The sequence below is a fragment of the Pseudonaja textilis genome, chromosome 1 (assembly GCF_049901715.1).
Source record: "Pseudonaja textilis isolate UNSWEBS1 chromosome 1, rPseTex1.2, whole genome shotgun sequence".
Classification (NCBI taxonomy): domain Eukaryota; kingdom Metazoa; phylum Chordata; class Lepidosauria; order Squamata; family Elapidae; genus Pseudonaja; species Pseudonaja textilis.
In genome coordinates this window covers 155,891,768-155,913,108 of record NC_141990.1, presented here as the reverse complement: position 1 = coordinate 155,913,108, position 21,341 = coordinate 155,891,768, and the positions used below count along the sequence as shown (strand labels likewise).

Here is a 21,341-nt window from a genome sequence, read left to right as displayed (position 1 = left end):
AGTTTTGCTCCATTTAATAAGCTTCCCTGGTACGGTTGTTAAATGAATCAGTGCGGTTGTTAAGTTAGCAACATGGCTGTTAAATGACTGTGCCTTCTCCATGGATTTTGCTTGTCAGAAGGACCCAAAAGCTGTTCACATGACCCCAGGACACTGCAACTGTCATAAATTTGAATCAGTTGCCAAGCATCTGAATTTTGATCACATGACCATGGGGATGCTACATTGGTTGTAAGTGCAAAAAATGGTCATACATCACTTTTTCAGTGCCATTGTAACTTTGAAGTCATTAAGTGAACTGTTGTAAGTTGAGGACTACCTATATATCCTCTTTGTATTTATTTATTTTGCATTAGATGAAGACTTCCTTCTTTTCACTGTGAGAATAAGTAAAGCCAGGAATTTTCCCTAGTTAAGGGCCAAGACAACTCCCAACTGCACATGGCTTATTAAATGCTTTTGTGGAAGTGGAATTGTGTCTCATTGTCCTCAGTAATATAAGTTGAACTGGGAGGGGAATAACTATTATCATGTTGGAAGTTCTTTATCACTTATTGTTCCAGAGCAGCAGGGAGTCCTCATTTTATTTAGAATTGTAAACATCTAAAGAGTTACTTAGTAGCAGTGTTTCATTTTTGGGGTGAAATTGGGAAAATTGTGCACTTTTATTAGAAAGGTGTGCTCTGAGTTTTGTGAAATGGGATGTTTATTGTCAATAGCTTTTCGGGTCCACTTCTGTATGTTCCTTGTAATTTTTGTAGATATCCTGAATTCCATTACCTTTCTTCCAGTGAATGCAAAGACAATTTGCTCTGTACCAAGGGTGTCAAACTCACATCATGGTGGCATCATGTGACATATTGAGACTTTTTTCCTCTTCACTAAACCGGGCATGGGTGTGATGCATCTGGCCTGTGGACCAGGAGTTTGACAGCCCTACTCTACACATTTTTAATTTCCTTTTTTTGGATTGGGTGACCAACTCTGTTATTTGTCAGAAATTATATGATTTTTCTTTTTAAAAAAACTCATTTAAATCAAATTAAAAACTGTGACTTAAATTGTAAGAAAATAATCTTGGCTTTTTATCAGGATGCAATTTTCCACTTGTATTAATGTACTATTTTAGCAAAAGCAAACAATGCTATGTTAAATATGCTATTTTAAGCTTATACTGTATTTGGATCCCATATCATTAGAATTTTTATATTAACTTAATTTCTGTAAAAGCAGAATTTAATGATTGTAGGTTTTGAAAACCCAACATCTTTTTATAGTACTTTATTTTACTTTTTTTAAAGCAGTCTGCTCTGAGATGTATCTAATCAATTCTTTCATAGTATTTTGCATATAAAACCAGCTATATCTACTGCATTTATCTGCCAGTTACAAAACCATGTTATGCATGCTCTTATTTGTAGAACGAGAGCAAAATTATTTATTTAGAGGATGCATAGTGCTCTAAAACATGCAGGAATGCAAGTATAGCACCTGTTTCAGTTCCATATAACAGCTGCATCTTTCCATGGGTTTGTGTGGCTATTGTATGCAGCTGCTGTATTGATGCTGAAAAAGTGGTTTGTAGACAGGTGCTATATAGTCCTATTAAAGTGACTGCAGAAAGAGAAAGTAGTTTAATAAATTTGAACATGATACAATTTCACTAAATAAACTTGATGCAAAACTTTAAGCATCATGATATTATTCTCCACCCAGATTTCATGAGAGGAAACACAATGTAGCTTTATTTAGGCAACACTGGATAAACCATGAGGAAATGGAAGGCCTCTTGGCCACTTTCAGAATAAATGAATTAATATTGTCTAAACAGTTCTTCTTACCTACCCTCCTTCCAGGAAGATCAGGGAATTTACCAGAGTAAAGTCCGGGACATGATTAATGACAATGGGCATCGCCTGATTGTGAATATCAATGACCTCCGCAGAAAAAATGAGAAAAGAGCCAGTCGGTAAGAATACGAATGTTAGCAAAATATTTGTTCTGCCCTCTCCCCATTTCTCCATACACAAAATGAACCTGGGGTAGCTTAGGCATGTCTTCCAGTCCTTGTCTCATTTAGGAGTTTTTGGAGGCAACCATGCTTTGTGTTAAAATCATCCTGGACCATTATTTTCTTTGTGAACCAAACAAAGAAATTTCTCAATAATCATAGTCTGTACACACAAAGCCATCTCTCTTCTGGTAATTACGGTGTCATTGAATCCCTACAGAACATTTTTATAAGTTGTGCCTTTTATTCTAATTTAATACGATGGTTGGCCCACCTACGTTAAATTTTTCTGGTGACACACTGATTATGCAATCTAATTTAAGGCTATCATAAGTCATTATGTCATCCCAAGACAAAATGCTGTTATTTAATGGCAGTTTTATTACATGAAGGTTACCATCATGGGAAGGAATTACTATTTGCAGAGGTAATTTTGCTTATACATGAAGATTGTTGAACGCTTTTACTTACCATGTTTCAGGTCTTATTTAAATTTTTAGTCAATGACTTGAAGAAATGAAGTTTTGATTTGAAGAATCTGGAGATTTTAGGTTTTATAAATAAGGCAGAAGAATGGTCCATTATATATTATCTGTGAAATATTTAAAAGTCAAAGCTAGATCATTTGGATTATGTTAACAAATTGAGAAATTTAATCTGCTTCTGCGTTGGCAAAATAAAATGGTGTCATTGAATCCCTACAAGTTGGTCTTGTTGGTTTCTCTGTATGTAAAATAACTGCCAGAGAATTTGCTGGAAATCTTCAGTCCATGTACTAACAAGGCCAACTTGGAGGTTTTTGAATACAAATAAAGTTGAGCAGTTTCTGTAACCAGGCTTTTCTAATGCCACAATTTCACCGATGTGCATAGAATAATAAAGAGCATTAAAAGAGCATCCATAACTCTTTATTCCATTTTTGGAATGTTGTCAACAATTGTAACATTGTTATATGTTGGTCATTAATTTATACATTCCTTCAGTTATACAATAAGGCACAATCCAAATGTTCTACAGTATTGGTCTTATTGAAAATAACAGTTCTCAGTGACAATCAAAATATCTTTTCTAACTTTGTAAAATTAGTGTTTTTATGGCTAGACTTTCTCTGATGCTTGTCATTGAGCAACTGAGGGTCTAATTTTTGATCTTTAATTATGACTCAGGGTAATAGCAAAAGTTCCAGGTAAGTGCAGTATGGGAAAATTTAAAGATGATTAGCATACTTAAAGATTACCAATGCAATCTTTATTTTGAAGGGACACTGGGAATTAACAACATTGGTAAGTTTTGATAGGGGATATTTAATGAGAATTGTTTTCCTGTTACGATATAGGCTTTTTCTGACAGGGCAATAAAAACTCTTGTTCATCTTTGGTGCAGTTTGCTGAACAGTGCCTTTGAGGAGTTGCTGGCTTTCCAGCGTGCCCTGAAAGACTTCGTTGCTTCTGTGGATGCTACATATTCGAAACAGTACGAAGATTTTTATATTGGGTTAGAAGGCAGCTTTGGATCTAAACATGTGACGCCTCGGACGTTGACATCCCAGTTTCTCAGCTGTATTGTCTGTGTGGAGGGTATTGTTACAAAATGTGAGTGAAGCAGTCTGTGCACTAAAAGATGTTCAAAGCAGTTTTGATTCTAAATGGGTGGGATATGATTGGTGAACGGTTCTGTTTAAAAAGCAATAAATCCTACAGTTTTAGAAGTCTTTGGGACGTTGGAGGAGGAAGGAATATAGTGATACCTGCTTTCCTGTTAAATACAGGCTTTCTCTTCAGGGTTTGTAAGAGAGTGAAATAAACACTTAAGTAAGAATTGTTCCAATAAAGCTACACATTATACATTCAGTATCAGTATGCTGTTGAGAATATTATTCAGAATAATCATTTGGAAGTACTTGTGTTAAATATGCTTGTGTTTTTCAAGTACTTAGAGCAGATTGCAATACATTTAAAAAGATCCTCAGCTGTTACCTTTAAAATGCTAGTCTAGGAATATATTGAAATAAATTTAATGGGATTGAGTAGTGCAATTGATGTGAAAAGACCTACCTAATATATTACAACATAAACATGCAATGTTTTGCAATCTAGCAAGGGAACATCTGAAGTGAGTGTTCAGATTGAGGGCTGGCTAGTTCCTTTCTTTATTTCCAGATGCTTTTTTGTTTCTATCTCTGTGTAGGCTCTTTGGTACGCCCAAAGGTTGTTCGAAGTGTGCACTACTGCCCTGCTACCAAGAAAACCATTGAGCGGCGATACACAGATTTGACGTCCCTGGAAGCTTTTCCATCCTCTGCTGTTTATCCCACCAAGGTGAGCTGTGTGGATTCAGAAGCCTTTCAAAGCTCCTAGAAAAGAAGTGTCTCTATTATGAAAGAATTCTAAAAGATATTAGAAGGATATAGACATGTTATAGGTAAATATTCTTTGACATCAAATTTGGTACTCAGTATTTAATGCTGTGTACCACTTCAGAATGTAAATAATGCTGGTGGCACAGCATGTACTCAGGAATTCAAGTAATCCGTATAGCATATTTATATGAGGAATATAAATCCAAATCCCTTTTTTTCAGCAAGTAAACAAAAAAATATTTAAAAACAAGTAAAAAACTAAGTATGTTCTTGTAGGATGAAGAAAACAATCCTCTTGAGACAGAATTTGGCCTGTCAACTTACAGAGATCATCAAACCATCACAATCCAGGAGATGCCAGAGAAAGCTCCAGCAGGACAACTTCCTCGCTCTGTAGACATCATTTTAGATGATGACTTGGTAGACAAAGTAAAGCCAGGAGACCGAGTACAGATCATTGGGACTTTCCGTTGTCTGCCAAGCAAGAAGGGTGGTTACACTTCAGGGACATTTCGGTTAGTAGTATAAGTTGGTTTATTGGCTTTTGGTTGGTGTACCAAGCCTTGAGGCCCATTTTGCATCAAGCTCTCCAACAACAAAACCATTTTCCAGAATAATATCATTGCTTTTGTTTTGTGGTCCTTCTAAAAACTTGGGCTTTTTAGAATCTGCTTTTCCAGCGACTTTCGAGCCTTGTATTCAGGAAAAAAAAATTGGTCTATCAGTGAACATGCTATGAACATAAAATAGTTAATGCTAAAGAAGTACAGCAATTACTAGAATGTAGTGGAAGCTATGCTCCTGTGACACCTTTTTTTTCATTCGAAATTGAGTTTAAAAATTAAAAATTGCATTTGGAAGATTGTTATTTTTTTTAAATATTTGCCTTAGCTTTGACATAGCTACAGAGTCTTCACATTGGCCTGTCTGCTCAACACCAGAATCTGACAGAGATTCCTCCCACAATGTTTTTCTTCTGAAATTCAATGCAGTAGAAGTCTTAAATTAATCTGGTATTTGTTTAGCTAATAACATTTATATTATTGGTATTAGTGCTCCTATGATGCTACAGGGAAATGTTTAAACATAAAAGGAAAAAGAATGATTGTATTGATTTATTTCTTTCAAGGACCATCCTGATTGCTTGTCAAGTAAAGCAAATGAGCAAGGAGGTACAGCCTGAATATTCATCTAAAGATGTTAGCAAGATTAAAAAATTTAGCAAACAGCACTCAAAGGTAAACTGAATGTTGGCATTTGACTTGTTACATATGTTCATTGAAATTCAGGTCTGTCATGTTCAGTGTTGATTTGTCTTAAAGCACAGATATGATTAATTTAAAAGTACTTGAAAATTATGGATATTTGTATTTTACTTTTTTTAAAAAAAGTTTCAGAATACATAAGTGAACAAAAAGACTGAGGTTATGCAATTCATGCCCAGTACAGTTGACTGTGCTAGGCAAATAATTTATTAAATTTATATGCTAATAATATAGATAAATATTTGATTTTTGTCTTCCCCCTTCTTTGTACTCCAACTGTTTTTTGGTATTTATAAATTTTAGAAACTATAAACCAATGTTTGCATTTGACTTGCTGTGTGACATATAGTATATATGGGGCCATTCTTGCTTAAATTTAGTTACATTACTGTACATATACACCTGTTTATCTTTGGATTATATAAATATTTTGTGTTTTTTTTTATCTTAGGGTTCTTTTTTCCAATGGCCTTTTAAAAAACGTATGCCCCTGAAATAGTTTACATACTGTAGCAAGATGACCTGTGTGTGATGCTAAACAGTGAGAGGACCATAGCCTCCTACATATACATTTCAGTGATATAGCAAACTGTTAAGAATAATAAGAAATGAATTTAGTCTTTCTACCCCAGGCTCACATTTTTGAGGTAGCATGTAATATTTTAATTTTTGATGAAGCAATACCTTTTATGAAGTAATGGGTAATTCCCCTTTTCTTCGTACTGCTTTTTGACTTTACTCCTACGTGGATATTCTGGTTCAGTGTTATCCCATTTGTTTCCTGCATGTAGGATGTTTTTGAACAGCTTTCAAAATCTTTGGCTCCCAGCATTCATGGGCATGAGTACATCAAGAAGGCAATTCTGTGTATGCTCCTGGGAGGAGTCGAAAAAGTGTTGGAGAATGGAAGCCGGCTCCGAGGGGACATTAATATCCTACTGATTGGTATGTAACAGAGGTCTTGTATTTGAAATGTTTCAGAAACATTGATCATATCCTATAATAGGATAGTATATCTGGCAATTATATAGAATTTGAGGAATCTAGGTATGTCTAATCTATCAGGACTTTGGGGCTGTCACAAAGAAGAGGGAGTTGACTTATTCTCTAGGTCACCAGAGGGTAGGACAAGAAGTAATAGGTGGCAAGAGAAATGCCATCTAGAAGTAAGGAGAAATTTTCTGACAGTGAACAATTAAGCAAGGGAATAGCTTGCCTCCTGTGGTTGTGGGTGCTCCATCACTAGAGATTTCCCAAAATACGAGGGCTAGCCACAAAATAGGTTACGTTTTCATCTGTAGCAAGAAGGGGCGGAGCTAGCGTGGCCATCTTTGGTCTGTGCGTCCGCCACTCAGTCTGCATCTAGTCGTGCTAGTGGGAGGTTCGTATCGTTGCCCGTTATTTCACAGCAAACGTTTGAAATGTGTGCTGCAATTGAAAATCCCTCGAGTTGTGAGATGCAATCAGTGATAAGGTTTTTGTTGACAAAAAACAATAAATCGATTGAAATTTTTTGGCAACTGTGTGAACTGTGTGAAGTGTACGGGGACAACGTCATCACTGAAGGTGGAGTGCGCCAGTGGTGCATTAAGTTTAAAAATGGCCGAACTAACATTCATGATGAACAGCGGAGCGGACGTCCGAGCATTGTGACTGATGAACTGGTCGCGAAAGTCGATGACAAGATTCTTGAAAACCGCCGTTTCACAGTAACGGAACTTTCGCTTAGTTTTCCACAAATTTCACGCAGTTTGTTGCATGAAATTGTTGCACAAAAGCTAGGCTACCACAAATTTTGTGCAAGATGGGTGCCAAAAATCCTGACAGAAACCACAAAACCGTATGGCCGCACCATTGACATTTCTGTACTCTTACGACAAAGATGGAGATTCATTTCTTGATCGAATCGTAACTGGAGATGAGACTTGAGTCAAACATGTGAACAGCAAGACCAAATTGCAATTCCCCCCCAAAACCAAGAAAATGTTTGCAAACGTTCTCTGCAAGGAAGATTATGGCAACTGTTTTTTGGGATAGGCAAGGTGTGCTTCTTATCGATTTTCTGGAACATGGTGCAACTATAAACTCTATGAGGTATTGTGAAACGTTGCAAAAACTCAGAAAAGCAATTCCGAACAAGCGTAGAGGAAAGTTAAGCTCAAAAATTTTGTTTTTGCATGACAATGCCCGACCACACACAGCAAATCGCACTCGTGAAGTCCTGAATGCTTTCAAGTGGGAGATTTTTCCTCATCCGCCCTACATCCCCGATCTTGCACCAAGTGACTACCACTTGTTTCCGAGGATGAAGACCTGGCTTGGAACACAGCGCTTTGATGACGACGCGGAACTGCGGGTGGGCGGGCGTGACTGACTGGCTCAAATCTCAGGCGGCTGAATTTTATGACAATGGAATTACAAAGCTTCTTCACCGCTATGATAAGTGTCTCAATTTGTTTGGTGAATATGTTGAAAAATAGTATTTGTCACTTTCAAGTGTATATAATAAAAAAATTTTCCTACACTTTGTTTTTTTTCTATCGCAAAACGTAATCTATTTTGTGGATAGCCCTCGTAGATTGGACAACCATTTGACTGGTATGTTATAAGACCCTTTTTTGAGCAGAGGCTGGACTAGAAGATCTCAGGGGTCTCTTCCAGCTGTATGATTCTATGTTCTAAACAGCCTGTATCTCTTGTATTTTCAGGTGACCCTTCGGTTGCAAAGTCTCAGTTGTTACGTTATGTGTTATGTACAGCTCCTCGGGCCATTCCCACTACTGGCAGGGGTTCTTCTGGAGTAGGCTTGACTGCTGCTGTCACAACAGATCAGGAAACTGGTGAGAACTTAGAAGCAAATGATGTGCAAAAGGAACAGGTATAATCAAGAGAAAAAGCAACTGATAGTCTCACTGCAGCCCAGAGGATTGATTGATTAATTGAATCAATTTATGCCTACTATTGATGAGTTGCTTTATGCCTTATTTTAAAAATTTGAACAGCAGTGAACACAGAGCTTGAGGTATAAGTAAAACAGTGGCCTAGTGATGCAGTGTTATGCTAACATATTAAATCTCTAGCCGGAGTGAATTGGGCTAAATTTGAAATGGGATGGCAATTCCCTCTTGTCATTTGGACTGCTGGTGGCAAGTAGAATATTATTTATTTCTACATGTGAGTAGAATATTATTTAGCATGAAAGAGTGAGGATATCAAATCCTTTATAATTACATCTTTTGTATATTATAGATGAAATAGCTCAAAATCCTGTCATGCTTTGGACTGAAAAATAAGTAGGGTCAGTCCTAGTTAGGAATTGAACAGGAACTCCAGTAAGTCAAATTGGAAAATATAATTCACCCCAGTAGGCGGCAATAACAACCCACCTTCATTTTGTTGCAAATCACGATCGGGGATTGTCATGGTTTTTTAGCCACCTAGTTCTAATTGTGTGGTAGTCTAGGACCTTCCTATAATATCTGAACCTTTGCTAGAATTGGTTGATCTCACATTAAGACTTAAAAGCAACAAGATATTTCCTTTAAAAAATTAAATCTTTAAAATTAAATCACTTTACTTTAGAAAGATTATGGGTACTGTTTTGAGAAGTGATTGGACAGGGAGTGTGTTGTCAACTTTTGAGTTAATTACTTGGCTTTTTTGTAGGAGATGGGATAATATTACTATTTCTTTCAGAGAATGAAAGAGCAGTAGTAGAAACATGGTGCTTATGTATGAGCGATCCACTGGGCAACTTACGGAAACTAACACCACGTACTATAGGGGAGTCCAGTAAGGCGATCCTCTGACTCCACTATTCTTTTATTATGGTGGTTGAAGATATTGTTAAAACATCACTCCCAACGTTGGGTATGACTTTGATTGTTATCGCATCAACAACATAGCATCTGTCGATGACCTAGTCTAATTAGCAGAGAATCCACTAGGCTCCAAGAAAAACTACATTTTTTGTCTGGAGGCCCCTGTAAAGCCGATATGGCACTCAATGCCAAGACGTTTATTGGTCTTACCATTGCTAAAGATGGCAAGAGCTTTTACCCACCACCTACAACAGTGAGGGAAGTACCATCAACACTCTTGAGTCAGATAATTCTGTTCTCTATCTCGGCCTCCACTTTAACCGAAAAGGCTGAGTAATCCCCAAGGATATTGGCAAGTTGGACTATCTACGCAAGCATTTGCAGACACCGCTTAAGCTACAACAGCGGTTTAAGCTATTGAAAATATAGTTAGTGCTTAAATTTATGCATGAACTTTTACTGGGTCATGTGCATAGGAATAAGCTGAAAAAACTTAACTGTTTGATCCGCGTGGCAGTGAGATGTTGACTGCAGCTGCCCATAGACACTCCATTGGTCTACTTCCATGCCAACATCAAAGATTGAGGCCTGTGAGGTGTCTTGTTTCTCCACTTCAATCCCGCGGCTTCAGGCAATCCAGCATGAAAAGATTCCATCACATCCCACCATGCTGTTTCAAACTCTGCAGCACCAAGATGCTTTTGGCCCAGTGAGGCACCTGATAAATCAGCCATGCAGAGTCAATGCTACAGTGGTAACAACCAAGGCTGAGGTGCAAGAGGAGTGGAAGATTGCACTCTCGAATTCAATCGGCAGTCGAGAGTTGAGTGTCCTGAATATCAATGTGGCGAGCCATGAGTGGCTATTACGCCCCTCCCGAGTGTTTCCCTGTTCATATATTAGGGGGAACCAGTTGAGGAGCATGCAAAGCAACAACTGCCAGATTATTGACAAACCCTGCGGAGGAGCCTGCTGGATCCCTTGAGACAATCACATCCTGCAAGTTTCTGAGGTGATGCATGATACAAGATGCACACATCATAATCACATCTTACAGTGTCTTGAACAATTTTTGTCCAAACAAGGCGTCCGTCCATGTGTCGAACCAATCATCCCATCCGGCATTTCATTCATAAAACCAGATTTGATTATGGAAACAGTAAACCAGCTATGGATCATGGATGTCTCCATGGTCGCCAATTTCCGAATGAGTGAGACTTGGGACATCAAGGTCTCAAAATACGAACAGTCTGACATCCAATGCTTGGCTTCTTCCCACCCCACCCCCCATATTGGTGCAACATCTTCCCATAATCATCTCAAATTGGGGGTTCAACAGACCATCAGGCATGGGACTTAGGACCTTGTGTTTGAGCCACAGAGACATCATGGACTTGTATCTTCTCACCATAACTGGCTTGCTCAAGTGCTACTACCTCTACATGTGAGGTACTGGGAAAGGCTGACACTGGAAACTGGTGGACACTGTCCTGACCTAGGCTTCCCAAGGTCATGAAGCAGACTCCTCGTCCCGATAAAACCCCTTTTATTTAGGTTAAAGTGAATTCCTCTGCAGCCAAGTCCCGGCAAACAGTCTTTCATGAGATTTCACAACTACAGACCTTTATCAGGCTTGGAGAGTTGCCAGGCCGATATCTTCCAAACACCACGCTGTAGCAGCAATTACTTGGCAAGAAGTCAAGAACAGATCTTTACCCTAATGAATTGAACTAATTGTCTCCTGCAAACACCATTCCCCTCTCGCTCCTCTTTATTCCCTATGGGAGGGGCCATTCACCATCCACCTGAGCCTTTACTCCCGAGTCGGCCCTTGTTCCTTAACTGTTCCCTTCTCTTGGCAGCTCTGCTCATGTGCACACTGGGAACAAGCTCCAGCTGTTCTTCTGCCCCACTGATCTTCCACTCTGAAGGCAGCTGATATGATGCATAGCACTCGTTAGAGCTTTCCCCAAACTCCAGGACTGGCCCATGTTCCTCCCCAACCTCCTCACTGTCCAGGTCTGCCACCAGCTCTGCTGGCAGCCTACAACAGACACAGGATTTATGATCCGGCACAAGTGGCAAGTACACTAGTACTAATAGCAAGTTATTGCTCTTAAGAGGGGCTTGCCCATCTAAAACTACATGTAACATAGCTTGAAAAACCTTAGTAGTCCAGCCCTGGCTTAGAATGCATGAGAGCATTATTTAACCTTTATATGCTTTCTCTCCCTCTCTTTATTTCCCCGTCCTTAGGAGAACGTTGTCTGGAAGCTGGTGCCATGGTCTTGGCTGACCGTGGAGTGGTGTGCATTGATGAATTCGATAAGATGTCTGATATTGATCGTACTGCTATCCATGAAGTGATGGAACAAGGTCGTGTTACCATTGCCAAAGCAGGCATTCAGGCCCAGCTCAATGCCCGTTGCAGTGTATTAGCTGCTGCGAATCCAGTCTACGGAAGGGTAAATGTGGAAGAGATTTTATTTAGATAAGCTATGTGACGACTTTCTGCTTCTTCTATTATATTTTAGTTGATATCATATTGGTTTATTTGCTTACTGATGGCCCAGTTCTTAAATGGAGGATTTTTTAAAAGCCTGTGCGATTTTTAAACTGGTTATATGTTTCCCTGCCTGCTTTTGTAGAGCACAGCAGTACTTCATTGAATTCTCCAGAGTTAGTCCATATGTTACTATTTCCTTGCACTTGGTAATCCAGATCTATGAAGATTGGCATCCTACCGGAGTATTGTCTGCCCTTTTTCAATGCTGTATTTCGTTGGGGTTTGTTTTTTGGGCTTATTACACACTGCATTGTTATTGAATGTTTCTCAGCTCCATGTATCACATAGTTTCATAAGCGTACTTAGTCTGTGTAATAGAATAAAGTCTATTTGTGCTTACATTAAAAACCCAACTGAAGAAAAAGATATAATGCACAGCATATGCAAAAATAACTTCTCGTGTAGCATGCAGAAGGGAGACAAAGGAAATACAATTTCGAATTATGTGACTGTTTTGCTAAAGAACAAGTTTTGACTGACCTTACCCTATATCTACTGTGCTGAAAACAATTGTACAATATAGAAGCAGTATAAGATTTGGATTTTTGTGTGTGTGTCTGTAGAGATAATGTGGATTCTCCTTAACATTCTATCAGTACTGCCTCTTCTGTTTACACTTAAGAGCTGCTAACTTGCTGACCTTTCCCTGCATCTTTGCAGTATGACCAGTACAGAACTCCCATGGATAATATTGGCCTTCAGGATTCTTTGCTATCCCGATTTGATTTGCTCTTCATCGTTTTGGATCAAATGGATCCAGAACAAGATCGGGAAATCTCAGACCACGTCTTGCGAATGCATCGTTATAGAGCAGCTGGTGAACAGGACGGAGATGGTGAGTCCTTGAAATCTGTCAGCTGGGTCAAACATATTCTCTACAATCTTTGATAAAAAAACACTTCTGGCTCATTTCAAAAGTGAGAGAGTTCAGATTATTTTACACTGATTATGTACTGATTAAATTGATATATTCTAGATAACTCTCTGAGGAAACATTTTTCCTTACTTTTCTAGCCATGCCTTTAGGCAGTGCGGTTGAATTACTAGCAACTGAGGACCCTTCCTTTACTGAGGAGGAAGATCAGGAGCTACAAGTGTATGAAAGGCATGATGACCTACTGCATGGGCCTAGGAGGCGGAAGTAAGTATTTCCTTGGTTCACAGTTGTATCAAATAGCGCACGCACATGAAGAAGAGAGATTCTGTCAGATGCTGCTACTGCACTTTGACAACTTCTTTTGGTGCCAGTTTGCCATGAACTCTTGAGGACCAAGTGGGAGAGGAGTATATTTCAGGGGAATGAAAGTTCACCGTTCCTTTCTAAACGCGGTCTCAGGGTCAACCGCCTGCATCCCTTAGGAGACTGTTCTAAAAACAGCTCTTCGATTTAAATTTGACTGGCCATCAGGGGATCAACTGTGGGAGGCAACTTTTGGGAGAAAAAAGTTACACTTGGGAGTTTAGCGTGCAAATTTCACTTCTAGCTTCTCGCTACTATATTTCACTTGGCTTCTAGTAAACTATACCTTTCTCAATCCGATGATGTAAAGGATAGTTCTGACTTAGGGGATAGTTCTTACTTACTCAAAGGGATCTGACAGATTCTCAGTTCAGGAATTGTTTTATAGTTGCATCTGTTGGGTATATGGATACACCAACCAGGTTTGGGTTGAATAAATATGTAAACCTAGGATTAAGTGTTTTGTAGCTTTAAGCACAAGAAACTGCAATGTCATTGTGGGTGCGGTTGCAGGCAGTAATAAAGGTAGGAAGGGATGCACCTGGTTCTGTTCCTGGTCTGCTGCCTGCTGGAACGTCTATCTGCTTATTTTGGAGGCTACTGTGCCAGATACCATTTCAACTGAACACAAAGACTGTTTGCTTGGTGAGCTGTTTATTCAGCGTTGTCTTTGAGAGAAAGGTATCGGGAGGAGAAGAAATACAAGCAGATAAGGACATTGTATTTACTGTTAATGGACTTGATAACTGGATGGATATACTGGATAATGATATATGGACTGAATGACACTTCTTAATCTCTGTGTGAATTAAATAACTATTTTAAAACCACAAACAGTGTTTTTGTCTCCAGTGTGTGTATACTCTTGGGCCCAGCCTCTCTCTCATTTGCCTGCCTGGCTTGACTGCTGCTGCATACTCTGCTTGGGGGTTTATCCCCAAACACTAACATTGGTTATGGGCCCAGCAGAGTGCACAGTCTAACTAACCAGGATATAGCAGTGAGAGCTGGTGTGAGTTGCACATTACTGTAAATACAAACTGTTTGTTAAATAGTTGTTTATCACAAGAGCAATGGCACAAGTAAATTTGCCAAGTCTGTCCATGATATCCAGACTAGATGGAACAAACTATGTTTCATGGTCAATGAAATGTAGTTTACTTCTACGAAGAGAAGGTTTGTGGAACATAATAACAAACCCACCAGATGTATCAAACTTAAATCCCAACGATGAAGAGGATTATAAACTGATACAGGACTATGAACGAAAGAATGAACAGGCTTTGTGCATCATAGGTCTCACCCTGTCTGACCAGCAACTCATTCATATTCGTGGAGTAGAAAATGCTGCAGACTGCTGGGAGAATCTCAAGAGGATTTATGTTCGAGACAGTGTAGGAGCTCATCAATCTTACACGGAAGCTGTTTAGAACACATCTTGAGAGGAATGGAGACATGTTAACTCATTTAAACTGTATGAAAAGCATTTTTCAAGAATTACAAGAAAAAGAGCTTATATTTAATGAGTTGCAACAAGTATACATCATATTGTCTTCTTTGGATCGAAGCTATGATGATTTTGTGACTGCATTAGAGGTGTTACCAAAAGACAGTTTATCAGTAACTGAGATTACCGGCAGGCTATTAGAAGAAGCCAGAAGAAGGTTTGAACGTGACCAGCTGAGAGAAGATAAGCCTAATAAAGAAGAGAAATTATCTTCAAGGCTGGAAAGAAACCAGCTGTGTAAAGTAAAGCACCCGGAAGAAGAGAATTTATCTTCGACGGCATACACAATTAAAAAGTGTTTTAATTGTGGAGGCAGAGGACATTTGGCAAGATTCTGCAAAAAAGGAAAAAGCCAGAATGTAAAGAAGCCAAAGAAATCCTTTGAACTGGCCATGTTTAGCAATTGTGATATGAAGAATGATTTATGGGTGGTGGACAGTGGTGCATCCCACTGCATCACGAGAGATAAGACAAAGTTTATAAAAATGTCTACAAGCTCTCAACATATATCACTTGCCAATGGTTGGCACCTCAAGGCCAAGGGTGAAGGTATTGCTTATTGTCCATGTTTAAACCAGAATATAAAAATGTTGTATGTACCACAGTTAAAGATGAACTTACTTTCTGTAAGAGTATTAGATAAACTAGGATATGTAGTTACATTTAAGAATAATAAGTGCATACTGGAAAGAGATAGCAAAAGGGTAACTGCAGCTTTAAATGGAGCATTATATGTCTTACATGATAGTAAGAAAGGGGAGGCACAAACTGTATTTAATAATATCAAGCCTTATGATGAATGTATCCATTTATTGCATAGGCGTTTGGTGTGGCTTTTCCTCCGCCTGCTTCCTGGCGACGGCAGGGTCTGGACTCAGAGCCCTGGGCCTCTCATGGTAGATAAATAAACACACGGCACACAGTGTTTACTTGGGATGAAAGACCCTTTAATAATGGTGGGGTACTCCTTTTATAGGCTACATGCATACGTCATAGCAAGACAAGAACTATCTACATAATTATGCTAATGCACACCTATGCCATAGCTGATATCTTATGCTCCTACTTCTCAGCTCCTCCCTAGGTACTTTTATCTCCATAACTTTCGTTTCTCCCATATTACTCTCATTTCTCCGTTTCTCTGGCTAGTACCTTTTCCACACGGCACCTTATCACATGGCTACATTCCATTGTCCATCCATCACTTACAAGGTTGCCACGTTTACCGTACCAGTCTGTAACAGTACATTTACAACATCTCCTCTGTTTTTACTTTTTTGGAAAGTGATATTAACACTACCTAATTTTTGCTCGCCCCCTCCTCTTCTGAGTCTGAGGTTTGCAAATGCATTAGGATGCATGTCTTACCAACACTTTTGATGATTTCGTCGTTGTCTGAGTCCGAGGAGAATGATAACAAAGGTTGCTTTTCTTGTGTATGGGATATGAGAGTATTTACCTGTTTTTGAGTCCGTGACAGGTTGGAATCCAATTGGCTTAATCTGCGTTTTAAGAAGGCCAAAACTTTGCCCAAAACACAAGGGCCAATAGTACAGAGCACAAGTAGGATAATAAGAGGACCAGCAATGGCAGATACTAAGGTGGTTAACCATGGGGAGAAATTGAACAGACCCTGATACCATGTGTGTTGAGCCTCTCGTTCTTTCTGCCTTTCTGTCAATCTCTTATCCAATTCCTTCATAGAATCTAAAACCACTCCAGAACTATCTGCATAAAAACAACATTCTTCTTTCAGTGCTGCACATAACCCACCCTGCTTGAGGAACAACAAATCTAAACCTCTTCTATTCTGTAAAACAACTTCAGATAGGGAAGTGAGGGAGTTTTGCAAAGCAACTATAGATTGTTCAATGCGGCGTAAGTCTGCATCTATGGTGGCGCTTAAATGGCGAAAATGCTGATCAGAAGTAACAAGGCCAGCTATACCTGTGGCCGCTCCAGAAGCTCCTAATCCCAGCAGTACAGCTAGTGTTAAAGCAGTTACTACTTCTCTTTTTGCTCTAAGGTTATATGGTCTAGGTTCTAGTAAAGATACAAAATCTTCAGAGTTATATACATCAATTTTGGGAAGCAATTGTACCTGAATACAAAATGATTTTTGCATGATTAAAGTATCCCCACTGACACAGGCTGTCAGTCCCGTAGAGCATGCCCACATTGAGGCATCTCCAGGAATGAAGTATTGACCCTGGAGGCGTTTGCTGATGTCGCCTCCGGAGGTGGTAAATACCTGGGCCCATCCTCCTTTATTAAGGTTGAGTCGGTGAGCCGGTATGTACATGTCACATAGGTGCTTTCCCGTGGTGGCATTTAAACAGAATTGTGAGTAATTCTCAGGTATGTGGCCCAAACAGCAGCCTTGACCTATTATGGAAGTGATAGTGATGGTGGTACTATCATGCCATCTACATTGGGAGTCCGAGGTGTCATTTCTTATGGCCTGTGCGGATCCAACTGCTTCATAAAATGGTGGGGTGGGAGACAAGCATAACCAACAATGTTTAGATACGAAGGTGTTAGAAGCATTCAGGACATTATAAGAAGACCGGAGAAGTGGCAGCAGTGGGTTTGTTGTTGTTGGTAAAGGTTGTAGAAAGGAAGATTTAATGTCCTTGGCATTCGGTCCCACAGGGTCAGAGGTGGGTATGTGTACGTGTCGTTGTATGTAAAAAATGTTGCCAGAATCATACCCTATGGTGTCATACACTCTTCCCCCCCACTTTGCTCCAGTGTCCCACAATGTAGATGCTTTCCCCCTTGCAGTGAATTCCACAGTGACCATGTTACAGCGGATCTTTTTTGGCTCATCACAAGATCTATCCTCCTTTGAACGGGAAAGGGTGATTAAGTCATTTTTGTAAGGAGGGTCCCACCAGATGTGACCGGTGGATACACAGTCCCAGGATTTACAAAAATAGTCCGGTAGGCCACCGCAAGTGTATAGATGGTCTGGAGAGGTGTCATGACCTGGGCAGACATAAAGGTGGAGTTTTTTCACTGCGCGTGGGCTTGGTTGTGGAGTATCAAATCCTGTCTTTTTATATGCTGTTTTTCCCACGATCATTTCAGCAAAATCAAATTGTAAGCGTGGGAAATAAGTGTCAATTTTTGCATAGCTGTGTGCAGAACTCAATACCTGCCCATATACGTCCTTGATGACCCATGTGATGTTGTATGGTTTGTGGGCATTAATGCTGGTGGGTGCCCCATCAGTCCAGCGAAGCGAACAGCCAAGCAGGAAGAAGAGAAGTGCTGTCATCTTTTTCGGATGATGGCTCCGCTGGTTGTGGGCGGTGATATGGGCGGACACACCTTGCAGGAACCCAAAGAGTTCTGTCAGGAAGCTGGACTGCTGCGTAGCCTCGACCCCAGGTGATCAATTCGGCAGGTCCTTTCCACGCAGGATCAGGTAACTGTCTATAATAGACAAGTGGTCTCGAAGTGGGAACAGGTGGTTTAGTAAAGTGTCGAGACGCAGCAGACAGGGGAGGGGTGCCAGTGAGGTTGAGGAAGTTAAGCGTATACAGACAAACATTTAACACATTTTGTAATACTGGGAGGCTAGGGGGGCCCTTAAGGCCATTTGACCCCATGTATCGTTGTAATGCCAATTTTAAGGTTTGATGAGCCCTTTCAACAATAGCTTGCCCCTGGCTATTGTAGGCAATCCCAAATTTGTGGATAATGGACCAGTGATGGCAGAACTCAGAGAATTGAGAACTGACATAGGCTGGTGCATTATCTGTTTTTAGATTTTTTGGCGGTCCCAGTACTACGAAGGTCCGAATACAATGATTGATAACGTGCTTTGACATTTCTCCCCTTTGAGGGGTTGCCATGATGAAACCTGAATAGGTGTCAATAGACACGTGAATGTATTTCCAAGGGGCAAAAGGTGAGAATTGAGTGACATCCATTTGCCATGTCTCACAAGCCTCTATGCCCCTGGGATTAATCCCTTGAGGAAAAGTTTTTGCTTGCAAACTGCAAGTGGGACATTGTTGGATGATTGCCTTTGCTTCTTCCAGAGAAATGCCAAATTGTTTAACCAGAGCCTTTTTGTTTTGATGAAAATAACTATGACTTTCTCCTGCTGATAGAGGGGAAGGTTGAGGCATCTTAATACTGATTGGAAGTATTTTGCAAGCAGTATCAGCTACCTGGTTCCCTTCAGAAAGGAAACCTGGGAGATGTTGATGACTTCGTATGTGGGCTACAAATAGAGAATGGGTCCTAGATTGAATGAGCATTTGCAGCTGAAGCAACAGTGTCATTAATGATGGTTGTATAGAAGGAGATAGATATGCCTCAAAAATATGTAAGACCAATTGAGAGACATATAGACTATCCGTTATGATGTTAATTGGTTGTTCAGGAAATGTTTTCAAAGCCAAGTTAAAAGCAGCCAATTCAGCTTGTTGTGCTGAAGATTGGGGCTTTGTCAATTGCTTGTGCCAGTTACCTTGATCATACCAGACACAGGCACCATGAGTTTTAGAGCCATCAGTGAAAATTGTGATGGCTTGAGTTAATGGAAAAGCAACTACTGGAGAGGAAAAGGTAATAGGTATCGTTTTAATTAACTGCAAACGAGGGTCAGAAGGGAGATGGCAAGAGATGGGACCAATCCAATTTTCCAGAGCGTCCTGTAATACATCTGACGTCTGAAAAAGTGGCTCCCATTGAGAGAGTTTGAAAGGAATGTGTATAGCTTGAAGATCGTGAGCGAGCAAAGCCTTTGCTCGATGACGTCCCTTGATACAAAGCAGAGCGAGCTGAAGGGCTCTAGAGGTGACAGTTGCTCTAGGAGTGTGAGGGAGGTGAAGCCATTCGATGATGTATAGCTTTTTTGTTTTGGGATCAATTTGGAAAAGAATTGCTGTGAAAAGAGCCGGTGTGGGTAAAATAGCCAAAGAGAGCAGACAGTTAGGGATGATGCGATCCACCCAGACGTGCTTTAAAGCGTTATTGACCTGGGCTAGTGCCTCCAAGTGTTGGCTTGTCAGATGAACCACATCTGAAGGATGTTTCAAGCCCGTGAGGGCATGGAATAGAGGGGAAAGAGTTGCAGTAGTGATAGAAAGATAAGGCCTTGCCCAATTGAGCGTGCCCAGATATTGTTGAAGTTGTACAAGGGTTGGAGAGGAAGGGAGAGTCAGAGAAGGCAAGGCAGGAGTGGCAGCAGAAGACAGGAGTTTGTGACCAAGATATTGAAAGGGATAGTGAGATTGTATTTTTTCAGGAGCTATGTGTAGACCAGCAGCAGTCAAAAGTCTAGTGAGAATGGGAAGGGTTGTCGCTACTGTACCTTTGGGGCCATCAGCTGCGACTAAGATGTCATCCATGTAATGATACACAAGAAAGGAGGGATATAGATTGCGATATGGCTGAAGAGCCGTGTCAACATAATGTTGACACATAGTGGGAGAATTTAACATTCCTTGAGGAAGGACTTTCCACTGATACCTTTTGGTGGGTCTGGAATTATTCAGTTCCGGGACAGTGAAAGCAAATAGAAGCCTATCTTGGGGTTGAAGAGGGATGGAAAAGAAGCAATCCTTAAGGTCAATGACTAGAAGGTCAAAATGCTGTGGAATAAGGTTTGGGTTGGGAAGTCCACATTGCAAAGCACCCATTGGCTGAATAACTGAGTTTAAAATTCTAAGATCCTGCAAGAGACGCCATTTTGTCCCAGATTTCTTTTTTATGACAAACACAGGGGTATTGTATGGGCTAGTAGATGGTTCAATGTGGCCAGCGCTCAACTGTTCAGAGACCAGGGTGTTTAGAGCGCGCAGTTTTTCTTGAGGGAGTGGCCATTGATCTACCCATACAGGAATAGAGGACTTAAGAGTTAGAGGAAGAGAGGTAGGCATAGTGGTATTCATGGAATATGAAAGGTAGCTCCAAGCTGTCCTAAAAGATCCCGACCCCACAGATTGAAAGCAAGGGGAAGGATATAAGGTTTGATGAAAGCAGAAGCAGAAGCATCAGGGTAGTGGCCGTGAGCCAATTAGAGCTGACCTGAGCACTTTGAGCTCCACCAACGCCGTGGACAGAAGGTGATTGTTCAAGGGGCCATTGTGGGGGCCATTCAGTCCTTGAAATAACCGAGGCGTCTGCTCCAGTGTCCACCAGTCCTGTAAAAGGACGACCATTAAGAGACACTGTTAACAGAGGTTTAGAAGCTTCTATAGGGCAGTCAATAGCCATCAGAGAGGGAGGAGAGGAGGGGGGGGTGCAGGAGGGAAGAATAATAAGAGTGGCTACTATAGTGTTAACAGGCAAGTGAAAAGGTCTATCACCTACGCCTGCCAGAGAGAGACAATTAAGGGCAGAGGAGTCATAAAGAAAGGGGGCTGCGACTACCCCTTCCATGATCAAAGAGGAGTTTGGAATGAGCAAGATGGGTGTGTGAGGTGAAAGCGGACAGGGAAGCGTAACGGTCAAAGGAAGAGAGAAAACAGATCCTGGATCCTCATAGATGAAAGCAGTGGAAAGCAGGACAGGAAAAGCTGTTTGTCTGACAGGAGTTACAGCCTTTGGGGTGG

General features: G+C 40.4%; 1 protein-coding gene across 4 annotated transcripts in view; it reads left to right on the top strand.

Annotated features, from left to right (window-relative positions):
- Positions 1 to 21,341, top strand: part of MCM3 (minichromosome maintenance complex component 3) — a 59,989-nt gene that overhangs the window by 23,683 nt on the left and 14,965 nt on the right. For all 4 annotated transcript variants that reach the window (XM_087919347.1, XM_087919346.1, XM_087919348.1 and 1 more), the window contains exons 2-11: positions 1,857 to 1,969; positions 3,395 to 3,603; positions 4,199 to 4,329; positions 4,647 to 4,885; positions 5,500 to 5,608; positions 6,427 to 6,580; positions 8,344 to 8,475; positions 11,713 to 11,921; positions 12,683 to 12,857; positions 13,037 to 13,163. In XM_087919347.1, the coding sequence (XP_087775473.1) occupies positions 1,893 to 1,969; positions 3,395 to 3,603; positions 4,199 to 4,329; positions 4,647 to 4,885; positions 5,500 to 5,608; positions 6,427 to 6,580; positions 8,344 to 8,475; positions 11,713 to 11,921; positions 12,683 to 12,857; positions 13,037 to 13,163 (1,562 nt within the window). In that variant the 5' untranslated portion in view covers positions 1,857 to 1,892. The remainder of the gene's footprint in view (positions 1 to 1,856; positions 1,970 to 3,394; positions 3,604 to 4,198; positions 4,330 to 4,646; positions 4,886 to 5,499; positions 5,609 to 6,426; positions 6,581 to 8,343; positions 8,476 to 11,712; positions 11,922 to 12,682; positions 12,858 to 13,036; positions 13,164 to 21,341) is intronic.